The sequence below is a fragment of the Gymnoscopelus braueri genome, assembly GCF_963280865.1.
Source record: "Gymnoscopelus braueri genome assembly, chromosome: 4".
NCBI lineage: Eukaryota > Metazoa > Chordata > Actinopteri > Myctophiformes > Myctophidae > Gymnoscopelus > Gymnoscopelus braueri.
The window spans coordinates 3,883,462-3,907,376 of NC_137605.1; the positions used below are offsets into that span (position 1 = coordinate 3,883,462).

Here is a 23,915-nt window from a genome sequence, read left to right on the forward strand (position 1 = left end):
GCCCTCGGCAGATTAGTCTGGCCCCGCTCGATTGTGATTGGATTGGATTTTAGTCTGGCCATGCCAGGCTAAACATTTTGAACACTTGAATATCCCCACACAACATCCAGATAGGATTTAATTCCCCACAATGAGAAACAGTGATAGGGTACTTGTAATGTTCTGGCATTATGTTCTGATACTGAAGCATGAACACATCTTATTGTCCAATCATCACATTTATAGAATGCACTAAATGCCTTTTTGAGATACATGACATTCACAAGGTCAGCAGAGGATAATATTATATGACTTCATTTTATAGAGGTTCCTTATGGCTGGAGGATCTTTAGTTAACAGCTCAGTCAAAGTCTCTCCCTGAACATGCACTGTCTATGTGTTACTCATGTAGAAACTTAAACTGAGCATTTTTTTGCTGATGGGTGGAAACCTTGTAAATCCAAAATTGTTACTTTTCAGAAAATGGAAAAATACTTTCCATTGGTTCAATATTTATAACGCGCACACGCACACGCACTTTCACAAAAAATATATATATATATATTTTTTAAATCAGCCGATCCACAAGCTCATAACGCGTCGCATCATGACACACTATGAGCTTGTAGATCAGCTATTTTGGCCACTTTCATGTGAAAAAATGGGTTTTGCACAAATCGGCCTCCTGGTGGCCCATGTGAAAAAATTGCCAACGGTGCCAGTGCCGGAGATTAGCTGCTAACACACAGACAGGATGGACACACACACACACGGACGGACGGACGGACAGGGGGCAAAACATACTCTCTCGCCATGCCTTTCGGCCTGGCGGAGACAATAATATTTAAGTATATTTATACAGTACTTACTGTGTAGTCGGTTAATGCATAATATATGTATATTAACTTGTACTGATTAACTTGAGTTTTTGTGTCATTTCAGCCAGTCATGACTAAAGGAGTTTCCAGAGACCAAGGCTCTGGCTCACAGGAGACTACAGGAGATCAAGGTAATAATAATAATAATAATAATAATAATAATAATAATAATAATAATAATAATAATAATAATTGTAATAAATGTAATAATAATAATAATAATAATAATAATAATAATTGTAATAAATGTGATAATAATGATAATAATAATAATAATAATAATAATAATAATTGTAATAATAATTGTAATAATAATTGTAATAATAATAATTGTAAAAATGTAATAATAATAATAATAATGATGATGATGATGATGATGATGATGATGATGATGATAGTAAAACATTATGAACGCTAGAGTTCATTAGTGTACTAATAGGAACCTTTTTTTTGTCATCTTTGGGTCATCTGGCGGACCCCAGGCCCGATGTTGAGAAGGGTTATATAATACCCATTATCATAGTACAGTGGTTCTCAAACAGTGTTAATTTTGACAGCCAATTCTGATTTAGTCTTAGTCTTTTGAATAACACACCATTTAGTTTCAGTCCTATGTTAGTCTTCTGAAATTGTTTAGTCTTAAGGCCTTTGCAGACAGGGTGCGATTTTTTGCACGGAATAGCATTTTTTAAATGAACACATGGGCCCTCATTTATCAACGCGGTGCAGACCAAATAATGGGCGTACGGTGAGATCACCGCAACTTTTGGCATTTATCTATATATCCTGACGTTGGATTCATCCTACCATACGCTGAGATCTCACGTCTGGTCGATAGCAGTTGTTGACTTTGGCTGTGCCCGTTTATTCCATTCTAGAGCTGCGGAGCAGCATTGTCTGACTGTCTGACAGGCATCTGGACACATAATCCACTCCTAAATGTCTATCTACACTAATAAATAATCCCTGTGAAAATATTACATTTTATAAAGTAATTTAAACAAACTGCTTTAACAGTCATTCGGTTAAGCTTGCAGATTTGGCTGCATTGGCTATTTGAAAATAGCAGATCTGCAAGCTCACAACGGGTCGCATCACTAACACGTTGTGAGCTTGTAGATCTGCTATTTTTAAAATATACGAGCACTTCTGCGAGCGCATTTTCGGGACTCCCGACCATCTTTTCATGGACTGTGAGGTGTACAAACTTACAGTAGCTTGTTATGGAGTTATGTCATAGAGAGTTATGTAGGATACACAACCTGGCTGGCTTAAGGATATAAACCCGACGCTCCAATATTAACGTGGCGGCACGGGATCACTGCATTCTGCCCGAGTCTCATGACTGCTTTACTTAGTGTAACTCGAACATACACTGCTCGGTATGGGTTAAATAAATGTGTGTGTGTGTGTGTGTGTGTGTGTGTGTGTGTGTGTGTGTGTGTGTGAGAGAGAGAGAGAGAGGGTGAGGCGTGTGCGTGTGTGGCGAGGCGAGCGGGGGAAACTCTTTCTTATTGGCTTTTCATGCTTTTTTTGGGTCGTATTCTGGTTCTTCATGTCGTGAATTCGGGGCGTTTTGTGAATATTTAAGGGCTTGTTATTTAAATGACGCTCGGTTTCAGCCGTGACATTTATCAAGGCTGCGACCCAATGTACGCTAGGATCGCCTGTATAGGATCCTTTGATAAATGTGACTTCGACGTTGGTGTACGGCTGAATATATGGAAAAATATAAGCCGGTTTATACGCTCCGTTGATAAATGAGGGCCATGGTTCTCAATGACCTCATGCACACCGGCTCCCAATTTACCGTGCGGCGATGCGATGCAGCGATGCAGCGATGTGTTTTTTCCCCAATCTAACCCAGTTCGATTCGTGCGTCTTTTCGCACGCGGTAAAAACTGATTGACTAATCGCACCCTGTCTGCAAAGGCCTTTAGTCTAGTCTTAGTCTAGTCTTAGTCTAGTCTTAGTCTAGTCTTAGTCGACTAAATATCAAAACCTTAATCTTAAGGCTACAACCCCCCAAAACGCCCCCAAATTTCTTATAGTAAACTGTGGACAGGTGTTAAAAACTAGCACTCGTGCTACAGTATGTACACTTTAAGCAATGCATCTGATTCGTCCACTGTGATTGTGATGTCATGTCAAATAAATAAACAACATAGTATAGCTTGTTGATTACTTTTGACACAGTAATAGTGTTATTATTACTAGCCCATACCCGGTCGACCCAAGACACCAAGACAGACAGAGGTTACTCCAATTATATAGTAGGATTATAGTTTTTTTCTGCTCAAAAAATAGACCCCCAAAAAAATGGGTCTATTCTATGTATTTATTTGTATGTATATTTTATTTTACACCCCAAGTATCCCACCCCACACCCCTCCCCTTTGCGTGGGAGGAACACTCACAGAGACTTGATGTGTGCACGCACGCACGCACGCACGCACGCACGCACGCACGCACGCACGCACGCACGCACGCACACACACACACACACACACACACACACACACACACACACACACACACACACACACACACACACACACACACACACACACACACACACACACACACACACACACACACACACACACACACATCTTTTCTAAGTCACGTGAGCAGCTGCAGGAAGCTAAGCTGACCACAGTGCCAGGGTACATAGAATCACTTACTAAAAAACACAATGGGATTGGAAACAAGCTGTCAGCAAGTGTTTCTCCTTTTGCTTGTGGTGGGCCTGTATGGGTCATGCATAGACCTACTGTAGATGTTATTGTTGCACACAGTATATGTTGGGAGTCATCAATAAAGATGTCAATCACCTCCAGGTGTCCAAAGAGAGCTGATCATCCAGATATCCATCCTCAGAGCGGCTGCAGTGTGTCTGCTGCTGTGTTTTCTACTGGTGTTGATAACCACATACATGGCCCTGTACTGTGAGTACCAGCTCAAAGGTCAAATTCATGCACTTACATCAACAAACTGAGACCAGTGTCTCACATAAGAACCATGCTTCACTTCGGATAGTGTCTGGGTTATCTAGTACTGTATTATACATGTTGAGAACTATTCACATTAAAACATACCTGATCAGGAACATTGAGTTTATTGTCTCCGCCAGGCCGAAATGCATGGCGAGAGTATGTTTTACATCCTGTCCGTCCGTCCGTGTGTCCGTGTGTGTCCGTCTGTCTGTCTGTGAACAGCTAATCACCCGCACCGTTGCCTTGATCGCAGCAAAACTGTGCACACACACTCCCTGGATGCCAATTCAGAACCTCTGCCCCAAATTTTTCACATGGGCCTGTTATAGCGCCACCAGGAGGTCGCTTTTTGCTAAACACATTTGTTGACAGTACTCCTACATATGTTGTCCAAACATCTCGCAAATCGGTACACAGTATCTCTATAGTCATTAAACAAAACAAATCTTTCAGATTTTTCATATTCCATCCTGATTGGCTAAGAATGGCTTCCAAAGTTTGCAGGAGTGCTCCGTTTTGAACAAAATGCCTCAAATCATGAATACAGCATGCAATTTCCGTGAAATTGTGCACGTACATTCCCACTAGGTCGAGGAAGAAATGCCACTTGAAATGTTTTAAATCAGCCTCATGGTGGCGCTATAACAGGCCGATTCGTGTTTTTACCTATAACTGCACCGATCTATGTAAAACTTTGTATGCGCACTCCCTAGAGGCCAAGGAAAAACCTTTGCCCTGCATTTTTCACATCTGCCCTTTATAGCGCCACCAGGAGGCCGACTTATGTTAAAAAATATATATATATTAAGCCTTCAGAGTTTATCTAAATTTCACGCAAATCGGTACACATGATGTCTATAGTCATGTAATCAAAACGGATGTCTTTGATTTTTCATATTCCATCCTGATTGGCTAAAATTGACATCTAAAGTTTGCAGGAGTGGCCTGTCTTGAACAAAATGCCGCAAATCATAAACGCAGCGTCCGATTGCGGTGAAACTTTGCACGCATATTCGCACTACGTTGAGGAACAAATGCCACCCTTTTAACATTGTCCTATTACAGCGCCACCAAGAGGCCGATTTTTTCAACACTTTTCTTTTTTATATTACTCCTACAAAGTTTGTCCAAACATCATGCAAATCGGTACACATTATTTCTATAGTCAAGTGAACAAGATGGTTCAGTCCGATTTTTCATATTCCATGCTGATTGGCTAATTGCAAACATTGTTGCCCCACAATAACCTACTTGACCTGGCGGAGACCTGTGCTCCGAGAAGCACTTTTTCTATTTTTATGTTATTTTCACACAGATGTTTGATCTCATCATTGAACAGTAACAACAGCTGTGTTTATTTTTTACTTTTGGTTCTTTATAGATCATTCAGCCAATAACCTGACCGCCCTGACCCTGGAGATTAACCTGTTGAAGACCAATTACAATGACCTGACCCTGGAGATGAATCTGATGAAGACCGACTACACCAACCTGATGCTCCAACGAAACCAACTACAACATGAACTTAACAAAGAGAAAGGTGAGAGACGTTACAAACTTTTTGCCATCATTGCCACAATGTGTTGACAGACAGACAGACAGACAGACAGACAGACAGACAGACAGACAGTGTGTCTGTATCTCTATTCACATGGGTCCTAAATGTTCACTCAACACCATCAGTGTCACATAAAGTAATGCTTGTTTTTTTCACTCCTGTCGTGTCATGTTGAGAAACAAGGGGGCAGTGTTTAACTGTTTATCATGAAAGTGCATTGCAAATCCCACTAAATCTCCTTTTGAATCTTTACTTAATGAGTTTGTCCCACTGAGGTCAATCAGATATAACATTTGTACACATAAAATCATGCAGTGTGCTCCATACAGCAGGTGTATAAAACAAAACATATTTTCCTCTTTCCCAGATCTGTTGTGTTCAGTGAAGTTGTGTCCCAGTGGATGGCAGCAGTTTGGATGCAGCTGTTATTACAGATCTACAACATGGAAAACCTGGGAGGAAAGCAGACAGCAATGTCAGAAGACACCAGGAGCAGATCTGGTGGTCATTGACAGTAAAGAAGAACAGGTTAGTGTATCCGAGATAATTCTGTGTTTACAGTGAAAACATGAATATATTAGAGAAAATTAATGATGATTCAACCATGTACAATTGATCAGGAATTCATCAGAGGATTGAATGATGAATCATCATCCTGGATTGGACTGAAGAGGACTCAGGGCAGATGGACCTGGCTGGATGGAACTCCACTGACAACACAGTGAGACATTTTATACGTTTTTATATTGTAATTCCATCAAAGTCACTGTAGTGGGTGACTGACTGACTGACTGACTGGATGTGGTTAAAATACATTGCGTTGTTTATTCTACAGGTACTGGGACAGAGGATATCCTGATGAGAACCAAGGTGACTGGAACTGTGCACGATACTGGCACAGCAATGGAAAATGGAGCAGTGGGGTCTGTTCAGTTACTGTCAAATCGATCTGTGAGAAGAAGAGATGTTTCTCTTAACTTCATCAGAATTCGTTTTATTAGTTACATCACATGTTTACAGTTATAAAGAAGAAAGCAGAAGGGAAGGAGAGAGATAGAAACAAGTTAAATGTGAGTTATGTTCTATAAACATTGGTTTTATCTTTAGCAGATCTATCTGTTAAAGATGCACCCAAGCTTCAGGATAACCAAAACAGGATAAGTGAATTATTAGAAAGGCAATTAACACAAAAAAAAAGTCTCCTACTTCTAAATAACAGTACAAAGCCCAAAGATGACCATACTGATGATGCACACATGGATGTGACAGGATGTACTGTACTTGTAAGATGATATATAAGCTGTTGTTAAAAGAAACAAATAACCAGTGGTGCTTTTTTTACTTAAAGAGGTGGTGCCATGGTTTTGAACTTTTTTCTGTTTTTCATGTGTCTATGAGGTTGATAGAACTTCATTAAGCCCCTGGTGGTGTTTTTATGGTGTTTTATGTCTTCTTTGACTATTTTGAGTTTCTACCTGGATGCTGAAACCTTGAGGGTCAAACGTGCCAATAGAAAAACAGCGCTTTAGTGACATAGTAAAAACATACCCTCCCCCTCATTATCATAACACAACAGGTGTGGGCATGAGGAGGAGGAGGGACTAGGACAGGTGGGTGGTGCTAAGGTGGTGGAGGAGGTGCTAAGGTGAGAACCAGGTATACTTAATGAACTGGAGGCGTGTCCACATAAAAACATAATTTTAACAATTTATTTTTGAAAAAATCTTCCTCCTAGTATAACCATAATACCTGATGATTATGTTTTAGGGGGGGGGGAAATCACTGAAATCATGGCACCCCGTCTTTAAGTAAAAGTATCAATACTGCAATGTAGAAATACTCTGTTAAGTAAAAGTAAAAAGTCCGGAATTCAAAATTTACTTGATGAAAAGTACAAAAGTATTGGTATCAAAATGTATCAAAAGTAGAAAGTACTCAATATGCAGAATGTCCTGTTTCACAAGTTTTTAAAATGTATAGCAATCTATTGAAAATAGCAGTCCTACTCTTCCTTGTGCTGTTTGCTTGGTAGAAGAGGAACATACAGAACATAATGTTTGTTTCAAGTAAAAGTAACTTCACTAATGTGACATTTATAGTAGAACTGTTAAATATTATTTTTGGTCTTAACACATCCTTTAGTGAAAAATATCATGAAAATGTAATACCAAACCTGTACATCTTTAGGACTTGGATGAGATTCAAGAACACATGCATGTGTTCCCTTTGTAAAACTTGTACCTGTATGTATTGCATGTTTAAGGGTTCAATATTATGGATATACATACCCAATACCCATGGTACTTTGATTTGTTTATACATGTTTTTTTTGTTTTTTTTTTGGGGGGGGGGGGGCGGGGTCCATCATAGGGAGACTAGACCAACATGGGACGTATTCCAGCCTGTCAGCAGACCGGGTTCATGGCTTGTTCTGCAGTCTGACGGTAGCCGGGTAGAAACTGTTCAGAAACCGGGTGTTCATTGATGAAACTGCAGCTTAATGTTCTGCTTTGTGAATTAAAATAGTATTAGTACATGACTGCTTGATTCTGAATGGTCAATCACTGAATTCAGCAGTCATTATGATTAGTACTTTTCAATAATGACCATTGCCTTCCTACCCCTATGACTGCCTGCCTAGATATGTTCCAAACCGGCCCCTCAGGTCTTCAAGTGCTGACCTGCTAGAGGCTTCAATGACATATAAAAATTCACACCCAGTGTGAGTAAGCGGTGCCTACTCTGTTTGATGTGTGTGCGCTGGTATTCAGACGGTACTCTATTTGATGTGTGGGTGCTGGTAGGCTACTACTGTATTTGCGCTGATTAGAAATTATTATTAATTGTGGATTTTGTTTTATCAATTGTAATAAGGTATTGTTACTATTTTTTATCAACTTTTAAGTATTTTTACTCATTTTAACTCAATTTAAGTACTCTTAAGTATTTTACTCACTTTATTTACATTAAAGTTTTTTATACTCTTGTACTCTTTTGTGTACTCTTTGTACTCTTTGTACTCTTTTTATCAACTTTTAACACATTGCCTGCCAATCGCGATCTACGCGAAGTGGTCTTTTCAGTAGTTTCTGTTACATAAGGTCCTCTGGCAGCTAGCTTGGGGGTTAATATCTTTCGCGTAGATGACGTAGAAGTTGAAAAAAAACATGATCCGGTCACGTGATCACACAAGCACGTTCTTACAAAGGAGTCTTAGCTGCCCGGCCGCGTCTATACCAGTAACATGGTCTGCGACCGCCATTACAAAGCGAAACAGAGCACAGCTGGCTCTAAGAGCCAGGATCTTACCGTGAGCGGCGGAGGCGCGCGTCCCCGTGAGATTCTCGCGCACGTGCTCGACATGTGCACACGCCCGCGGGTGATGATCTTTTCTCCAGGATGTTGGCATGCGAAAGCGCTTCATAAACAGCCCGTTGATCCGAAGCGAGCAAAAAAAAAAAACAGGACTGTAAAAGTCTCCTCTGTGTTAGAGGAGAGATGGGAGAGTGGCCGAGACAAAACAAAAAGCCGATCCGACCGGAGCGCCAGCCCACGATCATCAACCCTCGAGGAAAATGTGGACCCCCTCCCCCACTGAAACGAACGCACCCTCTCCGGACCCCCTGCCCCATCGTCATCGTCCCTCGACAGACGTGACGCTGATCCGTGCGAGAGAGACGCTGATCCGTGCGAGAGAGCCATGAGAGGAGGAGGTGTGTGTGTGTGTGTGTGTGTGTGTGTGTGTGTGTGTGTGTGCGCGCAAATAGCCGATCAACAAGCTCATAAAAGCTGAGCTTGTAGATCGGCTCCTAATAGGTTTGATTTGCTGTGTTGACTATTAGTCAACTTTAGTTTGTAACAAAGTAAGATATGTACTGCTATCTCTATATAAAACTTAGACCTGTTGCTTATTTCTCTCGCAAAATACCTGGCACCCTTTGGTTTTGACGTCACTGCTAGTTGCCAGTGATTCTCAACCTGTGGGTCGGGACTCGGGACCACAACGGAGATTGTAGATCTGCTATTTTCCCAATATTTATCTGTGGAACCGAGTCAAACAAAATGGGGGTCCCCAGTTCAAACATGATTATTTTGGGGGGTCACGACCTGAAAAAGGTTGAGAACCACTGCATAGATTTTGAATCAGGTCCATTTGGTTCCATTTGTGTACTTTCAGTTGTAAATGTGAAGTTAAAGAACCACTGTGTGAGAGGGACAGACAGACAGACAGACAGACAGACAGACAGACAGACAGACAGACAGAGGGGAGGGAGAGAGGAAGAAGAAGAAGATAGGGCTTGTAGATCTGCTATTTTCACAATATGTATCTGTGGAACTGAGTGAAACAAAATGGGGGTCCTCAGTTCAAATATGATTATTTTGGGGGGTCACGCCCTGGCATCCCTTATTTTTATTTATTTATTTTCACAAATTGTCATAAATGGCATAAACTAATGGATCTGCAAGCTCAGTAAAAGATGGTAGATCTGCTATTTGTTGCTATGAATACAGGTGTGGCTTGAGATTTTGACTTGCCCATTGGTGTGGCTTGGGCACAAAAGGTTTGAAAACCACTGCAGTATAGAATATTGGACTGGAAAATAAGTGTTCTCATGAAGCTCTCGATGACCGATGTATTGATGTTGCACTTTGAACTTTGAATTATTATTACATTTATTATTTGATGTATATAACTTGAGTTGAAAAACTTTGTTTGAAATGAGCTGAAATAAGCTTTTCACTTTGGAGTGAAACAGAGCCATAAATGTCCACTCAAAAGCATTTTTTATAAACAAGTACTGTTTACATAACTGATGTCAATGAAGGCGCAAAATAAATGTCAAAGACTTTTGAAATCATCTTATGCATCTAAAGTGTGTCTTTCACAAAAATGCTCATAACTCTGAATCTAAAGAAAAGGGGCTGTTTTTGGTGAAAACAAGCTGTATTCAACTACCTCTAGCTAAAAAACGGAACATGCTATCAACTCACTTTTTTTTCAGATGAAAGAAGAGATTCTAATCTTTGTTTTGAGATATCCATGTGTTCATAGTCTAGCACAAAATATTCTGTTGGTCCTCAAAGATGAGTCAGAATCAGAATGGTCAAAATTCCTGGCACTGGCTGATCCTGTTATAGAAAACCCTTTGGCAGGCAATGTGTTAAGTATTTTTACTCATTTTAACTAAGTTTAAGTATTTTGGACTCATTTTTAACAACCTTTAAGTACTTTTACTTATTTGAAGTACTCTTAAGTATTGTTAAGTATTTCTACTCACATTATTTACTTTAAAGTATCTTTTACAAATGTGTAAGACAGACAGACAGACAGACAGACAGACAGACAGACAGACAGACAGACAGACAGACAGACAGACAGACAGACAGACAGACAGACAGACAGCAAGAAAGAAAGAAAGAAAGAAAGAAAGAAAGAAAGAAAACTAACACATTAATCCTAGTGACCGAGAGCCAAACATACGTATATTGTATCCTGTCACAACATACACAGCCTAGTATATCAAATCAAACTTTATTTATAGAGCACATTTAAAAACATCAGAAGCTGACCACAGTGCTGTGCAAGGTTGAGACAAACAAAGGATCAACAGGCATCCGTCGGCGCACAGACAAATATGCATGTGCATAGTTAAAACACGTTAAGAGGATCAAGTGCAATTAAAAGCCAAAGAGAATAGGTGGGTTTTCAGAAAGGATCTGAAAACCTCAATGGACTGGGCAGATGGGAAGGTGAGGCAGGTTGTTCCAGAGCGTGGGATGGGGAGAGGCAGGTTGTTCCAGAGCGTGGGATGGGGAGAGGCAGGTTGTTCCAGAGCGTGGGGGCAGCAGCAGGAAAGGCGCGGCCACCCCTGGTCTTTCTGCTAGTCTTTGGAACGACCAGTAAAAACTGATCTGCAGACCTCAGAGTCTTTACACCCCCCAAACTGGCTGGGGGGTGTAATGGTTCCAGGGGCTCAGCGAGGTACAGCGGAGCTATACTAGCCCGTTTACAGATTTAAAAGCAAATAAAATGACCTTAAAATCTATTCTAAAATGGACAGGGAGCCAGTGAAGTGAGGCTATACGTATACTGTATCCTGTCACAACTAGGGATGGGACGATAATAGTTGTCATTAAAAACGCTCACAATAATCGTATCGCAGAGATTTCAATTTATGGTGAAATTGTCCTCAGTCATACACTAGGATGAATTAGCTTTTGTTGAGCTGCAAATTCAGTATTACTTAAACCCTCTGTACTTGATAAAACAAACCTGTAAAGAGCGCATTTCGTACGCTCTTATTTCACTCTACACAAACCGATTTGCCAAAAATAGCAGATCTTCAAGCTCACAACACGTTGTGAGCTTGAAAATTGCCTATTTTTGCCGAACGTTCCCCCCAGAATAGGGATGCTGGGGGTTCACGTGGTTTAACGAAAGTGGCATTAAGTTTTTTATATCTGACAGATATTCAACCACAGTGCCACTAGGGGGCGTCAACATTATTTGCAATTTGTATTTTCAATAGCTTCTAAAAGCAGATGAGATATTGACTCTCAACAAACGCTATAGTGCAGCTAGGGGCATTTAGATTTATCATAAAATGTTTTCAATGTTGCATTTTTACATTTTCTTAAATGTTTCTATTAGTGTAAATGATTCCATACTACTGCCATAACAGTAGAAAAGCAGTTACACAATACAATGATAATGCCTGATTGAATGGCCGTGACACACTGCACACTTAATAGGCTACTACTGTATATTGGTTTGTTTTTACTGTTGAGTAAGAAAACAATGTTCCACATTAAGCTAATCATCTGGGAACCACTGCTTTACAACACATAACCTACAGATTTAACCACAGACAGACACTAACTTATGAGTGTAAAGGGATTGACTATGCCCAGTGGTGCAAAACATACTCAGATTATTTACTTGAGTACTTAAAAGTACCAATACAGCAATTTAGAAATACAGTTATAAGTAAGTAAAAGTACTCATTATGCATCACACGTTTTTAGATTTATAAAAAAAATTATATATATATATATATATATATATATATATATATATATATATATATATATCTTTTGAAAATAGCAGATCTACAAGCTCACAATGTGTCACATTGTCAGCTTGTAGATCGTCTATTTTCAAATAGTCAAACTATATATATATATATATATATATATATATATATATATATATATATATATATATATGTATATGTATATATATATATATGTAGGTTAATGTATGGTTTGTAAAAAAAATATCCAAATCTACAAAGTGAAAAGTCACTAAAGTTTTCAAATAATTGTATGGAGTAGAAGTAAAATAATTGTCTCTGAGATTTAGTGGAGTAGAAGTAAAAGCATTGCAAATTGTAATTACTTCAGTAAAGTAAAAGTGTACTTAAATACAGCACTTGAGTACATGTACTTAGTTACTTTACACCACCACTAGGCCTGCATAGCCTGTCTCAGCATCACACAATCAAACACAGCTCATTAATACAACATATTCACTCTACATCACACAACATAGGGCTTCATCCTGACTAGTTGCTGCTGTAACAAGGAACATCGAAGTGAAATTACACGCAATTCCATCAATTCCTTAATGCTAAGCAGCTAATTAGCTAAGCTAACACACCTGCAGAAACTCACCTCAGTTTGGTCGGAATGGAGATAATTAATTCACTTCCGTTTCCACAGTCTTGTCACACAGTGTGTTTTAGACGCTTTTTTCGCCACCCTGGTAAACCCTGACAACTGTACTCAACGTTCATGTGGCGTAACGTTACATTATGAGTGTTTTATTTCTCTCTTTTTACCTCCAAATAAAGCAGAGCTTTTACCAAACAGTGTGTCTGTGTTTGTTGGTGTGTGTGAGAGGGGGGGCGGGCCCGACAATCGGAGGACTCAAATAGCCCACCGCCCCCTCCCTGCTTCCTAGGGAGTGTGGAGCAACTACCTGGCTTCTAGGGTAGGGTTTCTCAAAGTGGTGACACACACACACACGCACACGCACACACACACACAAAACAATAGACCCTCTACCCTCTAGATTCTGCCCAACTACACTACCGTCCTTTATATGTCTATGAGCACAGCTACCAGAATGCCCACTTCCGTTCCGGTGTTGTCAAGACAAACACACTTGTTTTTTATTTCAACACACTTACTGTCTCGTGTGCGCGTGTGTGTGTGTGTGTGTGTGTGTGTGTGCGTGCGTGCGTGAGTGCGTGCGTGCGTGCGTGCGTGCGTGCGTGCGTGCGTGCGTGCGTGTGCGTATGTGTGCGTGTGTGTGTGCGTGTGTGTGAGTGCTCAAACAGCAGGACTATGTGGAGAAAGTACAGCTCTTATGCCACGACTGCCACAAGAGGGAGCCCTTGGTCAGAATATGTAGCAGTGTCAGGCCCAGACAGAACCATGGAAACACAAGAGGTGAAACACAAATACTGGCAAATGATGAGATCTCTTTCTTTTCTGCTTTATTGTTAAATTAGTTGTAACTGTAATTGTATTCTTGCTCTGTAAAGCACTTTGAGCTGCATTTCATGTCATGGAAGGTGCTATACAAATAAAATGTATTATTATTATTATTTTGCTCTGTTGTGTTGGGTTTTTGCCAAAACATTCCAGAGAGTGTGGATACGCGTTGTGAGGGCATGCTGGATAAAATAACGGCGAGGGCCGAAAGCAAACACACTGAGAGACTCAGACTGGTAATCTCTCTCTCTCTCTCGCTCACACTCTTCACGTTGCCACTTGCTCTTGATAGAAGTGTGAGTCAATATACTTTAATATGTCTGACAGTCTGACTGTTCTTCACCCTTGTGTGTGTCTGAAGGTTAACCACTTTTTAGACAGGCGGACAGACGGACGGACGGAAGACAGACAGACAGACAGACAGACATACAGACAGACAGACAGACAGACAGACAGACAGACAGACAGACAGACAGACAGACAGACAGACAGACAGACAGACAGACAGACAGACAGACAGACAGACAGACAGACAGACAGACAGACAGACACACGGGCGGACAGGGGCGAAAACGTAGTGTGCCTTCGGCCTGGTCAGAGACAATAATAATAAATCGGTCCGTGTACTCTGACGGTACAAATGAGTCTAGCGGCCTGCCAGGGTTTAGTCAATTAATAGGAAACACTCCTAAGGTAGATGATGTCACAGCCAGGCCCACCATAATACTACATTTTGTATATCTTCAACAAAATAATTTGCAGAGAATGATTTCACAGTGTGACAAAAGGAGGTGCGGCGTGAGAGCGTTTGAAGAGCTGAATTTGCTTGTGTCTCTTGCTTGTTAGTGTGACAGCAGGCAGACCACTTCCTCTCCTCTCTGTCTGCTTCTTGCCAAACTAGAAAAAGTGCTCCTCGGAGCACAGGTCTCCGCCAGGTCAGGTAGGTTATTGTGGCCTCCTGGTGGCGCTATAATAGGCCAATGTGAAAAGGGTGCCATTTCTTTTTAGGCCTTGCATGACACTGCATTCATGACACTGCATTTTGTTTAAAAATTGTGGTTTGCTAAATTAGACCTGCTGGTGGCGCTATAACAGGCCAATGTTAAAAGGGTAGCATTTGTTCCTCAACATAGTGTGAATGTGCGTGCAAGGTTTGACCGCAATCGGGCTCTGCGTTCATGATTTGCGGCATTTTGTTCAAAACAAGCCACTACTGCAAACTTTAGATGTGAATCTTCAATCAGGATGGAATATAAAAAATGAAACAGATCCGGCTTGATCACATGACTATAGAGATCATGTGTATCGATTTGCGTGAAATTTGGATAAAATCGGAAGGAGTAATATAAAGAAATATGTTTTACATAAGTCGGCCTCCTGGTGGCGCTATAAAAGGCAAAAGTGAAAAATGCAGGGTGAAGGTTTTTCCTTGACCTCTAGGGAGTGCGCATACAGAGTTTGACACAGATCGGTGCAGTTATAGGTAAAAACACAAATGGGCCTGTTATAGCGCCACCATGAGGCTGATTTGAAAATTTTTAAGTGGTATTTCTTCCTCGGCCTAATGGGAATGTGCGTGAATCTCATGTATCTCAAAAAGGCATTTAGTGCATTATATAAATGTGATGATTGGACAATAAGATGTGTTCATGCTTCAGTATCAGAACATAATGCCAGAACATTACAAGTACCCTATCACTGTTTCTCATTGTGGGGAATTAAATCCTATCTAGATGTTGTGTGGGGATATTCAAGTGTTAAAAATGTTTAGCCTGGCATGGCCAGACTAAAATCCAATCCTATCACAACCGAGCGGGGCCAGACTAATCTGCCGAGGGCTATTTGTTGTGTTAAAATCATATACAGTATACTTTACATTATTTCAGACCATTTTCCAAGGGATGCTTTTATTCTTTACGTTTTCACATTTTTGAAAATATATACATAATAATAAAAATAATAGGCACACACACACACACACACACACACGCACACACACACACACACACACACACACACACACACACACACACACACACACACACACACACACACACACACACACACACACACCACATTCACCACATTCCGCCCGGAATGCTCTCCAGGGGGGTGTATTCCTAAAACAAAGATCAACAAACATGCACTAAGGTAAGTGTACAGTATGTAAATAAAGGAAAAGGCTTTTATTTGTATTTACAGAGCAGTCAGATCACACAACTAATCACATGAGCAAACCATTATTATAGTCATCAATGTCATACTACAACCTCATTGTATTTACAGGCTTATTGTATACATGTATAGGCCTGTATGTTATTGTTAATAGGATACTACCGTTGGATCTACTTGGGAATGATGCAAGTTGTGAATGCATGTCCCACTCGGTTGTGGAGTACCTGTTGTACCTGTACTTGTTGTTAACTAGTTGTACGGACGCTTGTTTTCTATTGTTGTATTGTTTACTGGATCTTGTTTAGTCGATACACTTATTTGTTTTAGCTCATGCTCATTTGATTTAGCTATTTTGTCTCATCTGTTTAACCCTCTAAGACCCAGCGTTGCTTTAGAGTAACAATTATATTTTATAAAGAAAGGAGTTTAAATAATTTGTTTTTCTGTAATTTTTTCACCTCTAAATCCTCATTGGGTCCTATTGTTTAGTCTTACAATGCCATTGGCCAGGATATTTGCATATAAATACCCCCCACAGAGCCAGGAATCATCACAACTTGAAAAATCTCTGTTGGAACAGATCTCTTTTTTCTCTGGAAGATATTCCTCACAAAAACGTAAGTAATATGCCTGTAATATTTGTTTTGGTGAACATTACAATGTCTAGAACATGTACATATGTTATTATTGTGAAATATATGTCCCAAATTTAAATTATAGCATGATTCATACTTGTTGCTTTTGGTCAACGTTGGGCCCTCTTGGTTGCAAAAAAATACAAGGGCAGGCCTAAAAAAATATGGCTTATTGGTGTTATTATTCATAATGTATACTGTTCTGAGGCCAAATATTATTCATAATTGATCTGAGGCCAAATAATAAACCATATAAATGAATCATTAAGTTGTTTTAGTGAAGTATTTACACATTTGCCATGTTATCCATAAAAATGGCCTATAGGAAATTTTGCTACCTGATGGACCCAACGTTGCTAAATGTCAACATTTGCATAAAACTTACCAAAACATATTTTTTTAAAAAACATTATATTTTCCTCTTCTAAATACTCCTACAAGACCATCTGAAAGGTTTTTAATTTTTTTTTGCAAGTACAAATATATCCGGGTCTTACAGGGTTAAGGAAATAGGTAGCTGATCTATTGCACTTTTACCTTAGCACTAGGTATACTCTTGGTTGCTTGTTTTTGCAGAAAATGCACTAAAGACTTCTGGTGATTAGTAGTTTTCGTTCCCTACCTATGTTGAATACACTTATTGTAAGTCGCTTTGGATAAAAGCGTCTGCTAAATGACTGTAATGTAGTGTAATGTACCTGTTGTCAGTGTACCTTTTGTACCCGTCTGTCTGTCTGTCTGTCTGTCTGTCTGTCTGTCTGTCTGTCTGTCTGTCTGTCTGTCTGTCTGTCTGTCTGTCTGTCTGTCTGTCTGTCTGTCTGTCTGTCTGTCTGTCTGTCTGTCTGTCTGTCTGTCTGTCTGTCTGTCTGTCTGTCTGTCTGTCTGTCAGTCAGTCAGTCATGGCTGTCAATGATAATGAACTGTGTGTGTGTGTGTGTGTGTGTGTGTGTGTGTGTGTGTGTGTGTGTGTGTGTGTGTGTGTGTGTGTGTGTGTGTGTGTGTGTGTGTGTGTGTGTGTGTGTGTGTGTGTGTGTGTGTGTGTGTGTGTGTGTGTGTGTGTGTGTGTGTGTGTGTGTGTGTGTGTGTGTGTGTGAGAGAGTGAGTGAGTGAGTTTGTCTGTGGGTTCAGAGTGTGGGTATGAGGACAGCAGACAGAGAGGAGAGGATGTGGTCACAGTAGACTGGTACATGTCTGCTTATTGTCACGCAATGAGAGAGAAAGTAAAGTAAATGAAGCTCTTCACACGCTACACCTCCTATTTGTCACGTTGTGAAATCATCAGGAGGAGGGGGGGGGGGCTGGGCACTTTAACCCTATATACATCACACATCTTGACCCAGGGGGTCCACAGCATCACAATAATTCTAACCGCTTTATTTATCCATTTATAAGTTGACTATTCAAAAATATATTTTCAAAAATATATTTTTGAAAAATATAAAAAAAATGAAAATGTTGAATAATATACATTATTTTTTAACACAAATGTTATCTTCTGGGGGTCCCTAGCACAACACATTTTCAGATGGGGGTCCGCTGCCAAATGTATATCAATTTGACATGAACAAGTTTGAGAACCACTGACATAAACGACTTCAAAGAACATTCTGATCATATATAACCTTACAAAACCTGACACAGCATTTTGTTTTCATGACCAACCTTGTGTTGGAAAGAAGATCCAAAACATGTATTGATCACTTTTTCATAAATGCTTGATTCAGTGACAACTGAGCTATGAAAATAAGAGTTACCCTGAAAATGATTTTGTTGAAGAAATGAATTCGCGTTGGGACACATCCTAGAGAGTATGCATGTAGAAGCTGCATTATCCACAGAACAGTTAATCAAACTAATCAATTTAATTGATAATCAATAATTGATGTGTTTATACAATCATTGATTAATAATGAATCCCTGTTTTGGGCATGTCATTATAGACAACAAGCTTTAATAATGTCACAAAAGATCTACAAGCTCACAACTCGTTGTGATGAGACTCGTCTGCCAAATCTGCCATAACAACTAATAGCGTAGCAGGTTATCAAACTTAGTTCTAACTGAGGATTAAAATATTATACAATGAATGGACAGAAGGACAAATCAACCCAAATGTGTAGAGTGTGTATGTGAACTTGGAAAGACGGTTTCTGACAAACCACAAATCATGTGACTAGACTCCTTCTCACAGGAAAAGGGAGAAGACAAAACTGAAATCTCAGCCATAAAATGTATGATTGTGTACCATAGTATATATGAATCAGCATTTTAAATGCAAGCGCAGTGATGGCGAAGAAAAGGAACTTGAAAAAGACACTTTCGGACAAACCTCAAAATTACTCAGTCTAGACTTTTCCAGCCCATACATGAGAAAGAAAGAAGGAACTGAAATCTCAACTATGAAACTGGATCAAGTGCTCTCCTCTGTATATTAAGTCCCATGAATCATATTTGCATTATTATTTGATGACACTTTTTCAATGTTTATCTTTCTTACCCTTGATATTAAGCTATATAATTTTCTGTTTAGTTTTTTTTGTTCTTAAATCACTGACTAATGTTTACTTTATTTGAATGAGCAGCCTATGATAAGATATAGAAGCGGTGGTGATTTTCACTGTCAGGTGATTTAAACCTCTATTTAAATCTTGTTGAGATACAAGAGCTCGATCCTTCTCGAGAGAGCTCTGTCCAAGAAAGCAGCGATACAAACAGTTACAACAACACAGAGATACACATAATGTAGATATCACCGAAATTGGAAAAACAATCAAGTAGTGAGAGAGAGAGAGAGAGAGAGAGAGAGAGAGAGAGAGAGAGAGAGAGAGAGAGAGAGAGAGAGAGAGAGAGAGAGAGAGAGAGAGAGAGAGAGAGAGAGAGAGAATGAATGAATGTCTTTTACAAATACATACTCCAACAATAAACATGAATTAAAAACAGTCCTTTACACAATAAATTGGGACAGTTATAAATCAGTTAAGCCAATGTCTCCTAAGACTAGAGGTATATCTGATGCAACTCTTCACAGGGTTATTTATATTGACAATGATGCTATTCTCAGACTCATCCAAACGGCACATGAATTTGTGCAATTGATTCCTAAGAACAGCTTGGAGAGTATTGACTCTTGCAGCCACAAACATTTCACTTGCACTGCTCCATCTAGGCCTTTTGAGTAGAGAGAGAGAGAGAGAGAGAGAGAGAGAGAGAGAGAGAGAGAGAGAGAGAGAGAGATTCCAGGGACCATGGGCATTTCATCATCACAGACGATTCTTGAAACTGTTGCAGGACCCTTACTATAAAATCCCATAGGGCCCTGTCCATCTTGAATGAGCCACGTATTCCACGTATTCCTCTGGGCCTCAGGTACCTGCCTATATTGCCTGTTCATAAAACATATCTTTAAATGTGAAGTCTTTTGGTGGTTAATTTTCTGAAATGCAGGGTCAGACTCTGGAACAATGGGTCTCAGTTGGCCCAGTGTCTCAGTTGGGCCCCCCTGACCTTTGGGCCCCTGGGCCCGTACAGAGATCCAGCTCTGATAGGACCAGATCCTATGTCATCCAGCTCTCTTTCCATCTGTCCATCCGATTGGTTCGGGGCTTTCCAACATGGTGGGCCAATCACCCACAGCACCTTCCAGCTACCACACGCACGCACGCACGCACGCACGCACGCACGCACGCACGCACGCACGCACGCACGCACGCACGCACGCACGCACGCACGCACGCACGCACGCACGCACGCACGCACGCACGCACGCACGTTTCAGTTTCCCTAATCATGAAATCTTTAATGATTATTCTTAAAACAGGAACTTGTGGGACAAAAGCCATCACCTTCTAGTTCCGTTTCAGTTTGCATATGAGCACATGAACAGGATGCTACATGCCTCAAAGACCTTCAGGGCAATAAAACGTACAACTCATGCCAAGCTGTTTGTAGATTGTCATCTTTCAACAGCATTCAACCTGTTTGTGGAATCACTCTTAAATACTGGGTTGTTGTTTGGATCCTTTCCAACAGAAAACACCATGTGGGTGAAATGAGTTCATCAGGGGAGCTGATGTGAACGACCAGGAATGTGTCTTTAGTAGTCTGTCCATAAATACGATTTACTTACTCTTACTTTGCTTGAGTATGCAAATGTTTCAATACTATACCTTTTACTCCTCTACATCTCAGAGGCAAATATTGTACTTTTTACTACATTTTAGGGTTGCCAACCGTCCCTTGAAATACGGAATCGTCCCGTACAGTATTTGTCACGTTTTGAACTGATTAGGGACGGACTTTGTTCCTTATTGTAATCTATGAATCACAGAGTTAAGCTCTATTTTATACTCTGTCTATTCCAAAAAAGCCGATCTACAAGCTCATAATGTGTCACATTGCAACACGTTATACGCTTGTGGATTACCTATTATTGAAGTTAAGTTTGACACATTTTGAACGATTTTGAACCAAAACCCCCCAAAAAAATTTAATGGGACTTTCATAATGACTTCTTTTACATTTGATACTTAAATATATATATATATATCTAATGCCAATACTTATGTACTTTTACTCAAGTAAAATCTGAGTACTATTCCGAGTACTTCTTCCACTACTGCAAGCATGAACACGCAACACACACAGAGAACAAACAATTTCCCCAGCCACATCGTGGCGGGCAGGGCTTTGGTTAGTATGGTTACGCTCAGCTGAGTGCGTCTCAGGTGAGCTCTATTCAAACACATAGCTGTGTGCTGTACTCTCACCTCTGCTTTTGTACGACTGTTGGAGACACTTTGATAACTGAATAATATCCATGGAGTTTGTGGATGTCTCACTTATCGTCACAAACAAATCTCCTACATGATGATGAATCAATTCATGAGCCTGAGGTTGATTTTTTTTTGTCTCATGATGTTCCTAAACTCATTCTACCGATGTCTCTCTCATTAGATGTGGTTGAAACAATACTAGTAGCTTAATAAACAGGTAGCACACCTGTACCTTTGATATGCTGCCAGGCTCAATCCATGTGTTAATTCACACTGTCCCACTCATTTGTTCATGCTTATTATGAAGCCTCAGTTTGATACTCCTGCAGGCATGGACATGTTCCTGTAGCTTCCCTTCAAACCACAACGTTTAAACACAAACTGTAGGATATCGCTGCTGTCGGGCAGAAACCTCTTATCTCCACGTTTTAACTTTTCGTGTTTTTTCGTAAATGAACGCCTTACTTGATGATACTACAGCGTCACACAGAGTAGAAGATCCACAAGCTCCAAACACGGCGCGAAGCGCCAATTTTTTTTGAGCTTGTAGATCTGCTACTTTTGATGCTTTTTAATTTCAATCCTGAAAAGTATACAGTTTCTGTATAAGGTGAGGTTTTCACCCGACAGAGACGATATATAAAGTCAAATGTGCACGTGTATTGTGTAACGGGAGCAAGATTGTCTAACAAAATGGTCAAAGTCAAAAACTATAATCCACATTGGACAAATGCAGTACCAAAAGTAAAAGTACTCATTGGGCAGAATGTCCCATTTCACACGTTTTCAAATGTATGAAAATCTTTTGAAAATAGCAGATCTACAAGCTCACAATGTGTCGCATCGCAACGCATTGTGATCGGCTATTTTCGAATAGACAAAATATATATAGACCTTAAGTGGTTAATGTATGTTTAGAAATAGAAAATCTGAATCTAAAAAGTAACTAAAGTTTTCAAATAATTGTAGTGGAGTAAAAGTACAACATTTGCCTCTGAGATGTAGTGGAGTAGAAGTAAAAGTATTGAAATTTGGAAATACTCCAGTAAAGTAAAAAAAATACATCAACATTTTTTTTTTTAAGAAAAAAAAAGTACAGTACTTGAGTAAATGTACTTTACACCACCTGACAAATGCCACATATTACCACACTGACTCCCATCCAGACGCCACGCCTCCTTCACAGACGTACAGTATTAGAAGCTGTAACCCTGGTTAACCCACGCAGACACGTCTGAACCTCAGACAGGGAAATGAGAGAAAGATCAACACAATGCATCTGCTCACAGGAATCCTTATTATCCCCTGGATTACGCTCGCCACCAAAGGTCAGTGATTTGTATTAACTCTCTCAGTGCCACGCCCCGACATATCCCGAGTTTTTCCCGAGTACCCTCAGTGCCAGCACGAGAAATCCCGAGTTTTTACTTTTGACTGTGGTCGCGCTATTCTGTATATTTTTCATGATCACTTTCGCTTCCTGACTACATCAGACTCACCCGGAGCCGGATGTAAAAAAAAAAATTCATTTCCGGGTCACGTTGTTTTTCTCCGGTGATTTTCGGCCAGAATAGGGAAAGTCACGTTTTTTTCACACGGTATAAAAAGCGAACGGAGAGGTCCACGTCTACTCTCTTTGGTCTGGGTGACGATCAGTCATCGTAGTCGTGTATCGCATCGTAATTTAGCCTGATCAACGATTGTCAAAATGTCAACATCCGGTTAGGACCGGATATGACGTGAGCCTGTTTGGGAGGGGGTGAGTGAGCCAGCGAGGTCATCAATGTGTCGATTTGTTGCTCTCTACTGGTAGAACTGTATTATGGGTTTAAAACCCCAATCAGATCATTTATTTGAATGAAAAATTACAAAATTACAAAATTTAAAAAAACGCAAATTCCTGGCAGTTTGGGAGTACTTTATGAAAATACTCTTGGCACTGAAAGAGTTAATGCCTTCGTCTTTTGGGGTTTCATTTTTTATTTTATTTTTATTTTTTAATCTTTCTTTCTTTGTCTTGTTTCCATGCAGATTTTGCGACATATACCTTTTAATCTAAATCATAATATTTATTATGATTTTAATATTATTATTATCATTATTATTATTATTGTATAAACAATAATAGATGTGATTGTCACAATAATGATGATAACAACTTAATTTGTTAAACGCTTTTCCAAACAGAAGTTTCAAAGGGTTTTTGCAAGTTAAAAAGAGTAAGAACAAAGCAAAATCCGAGAACATTAATAGTTAAACAGATAGAAGAAGTTATTAAATTAGAGCTGTCATTGGAAAATTACCTGAAGAAAAACACTCCCCCCGCCCTGTAATTAAGGGGGAGGGGGGGGGGGAGTATTATATGTATTTAACCTTTGAAGGAAATCTAGCCTACATATGTATGAAATGAAATGTAAAAGCAA

General features: G+C 39.9%; 1 protein-coding gene across 2 annotated transcripts in view; it reads left to right on the forward strand.

Moving 5' to 3' along the window:
* Positions 1–23,915, forward strand: part of LOC308083139 (uncharacterized protein) — a 61,414-nt gene that overhangs the window by 18,847 nt on the left and 18,652 nt on the right. Inside the window, exons 8-13 of one of the 2 annotated variants that reach the window (XM_080425300.1) lie at positions 922–988; positions 3,698–3,805; positions 5,235–5,393; positions 5,779–5,939; positions 6,032–6,132; positions 6,247–8,397. In XM_080425300.1, the coding sequence (XP_080281426.1) occupies positions 922–988; positions 3,698–3,805; positions 5,235–5,393; positions 5,779–5,939; positions 6,032–6,132; positions 6,247–6,388 (738 nt within the window). In that variant the 3' untranslated portion in view covers positions 6,389–8,397. Of the gene's footprint in view, positions 1–921; positions 989–3,697; positions 3,806–5,234; positions 5,394–5,778; positions 5,940–6,031; positions 6,133–6,246; positions 8,398–23,915 lie in introns of those variants that run through there. The other variant, XM_080425301.1, reaches the window with a different exon arrangement.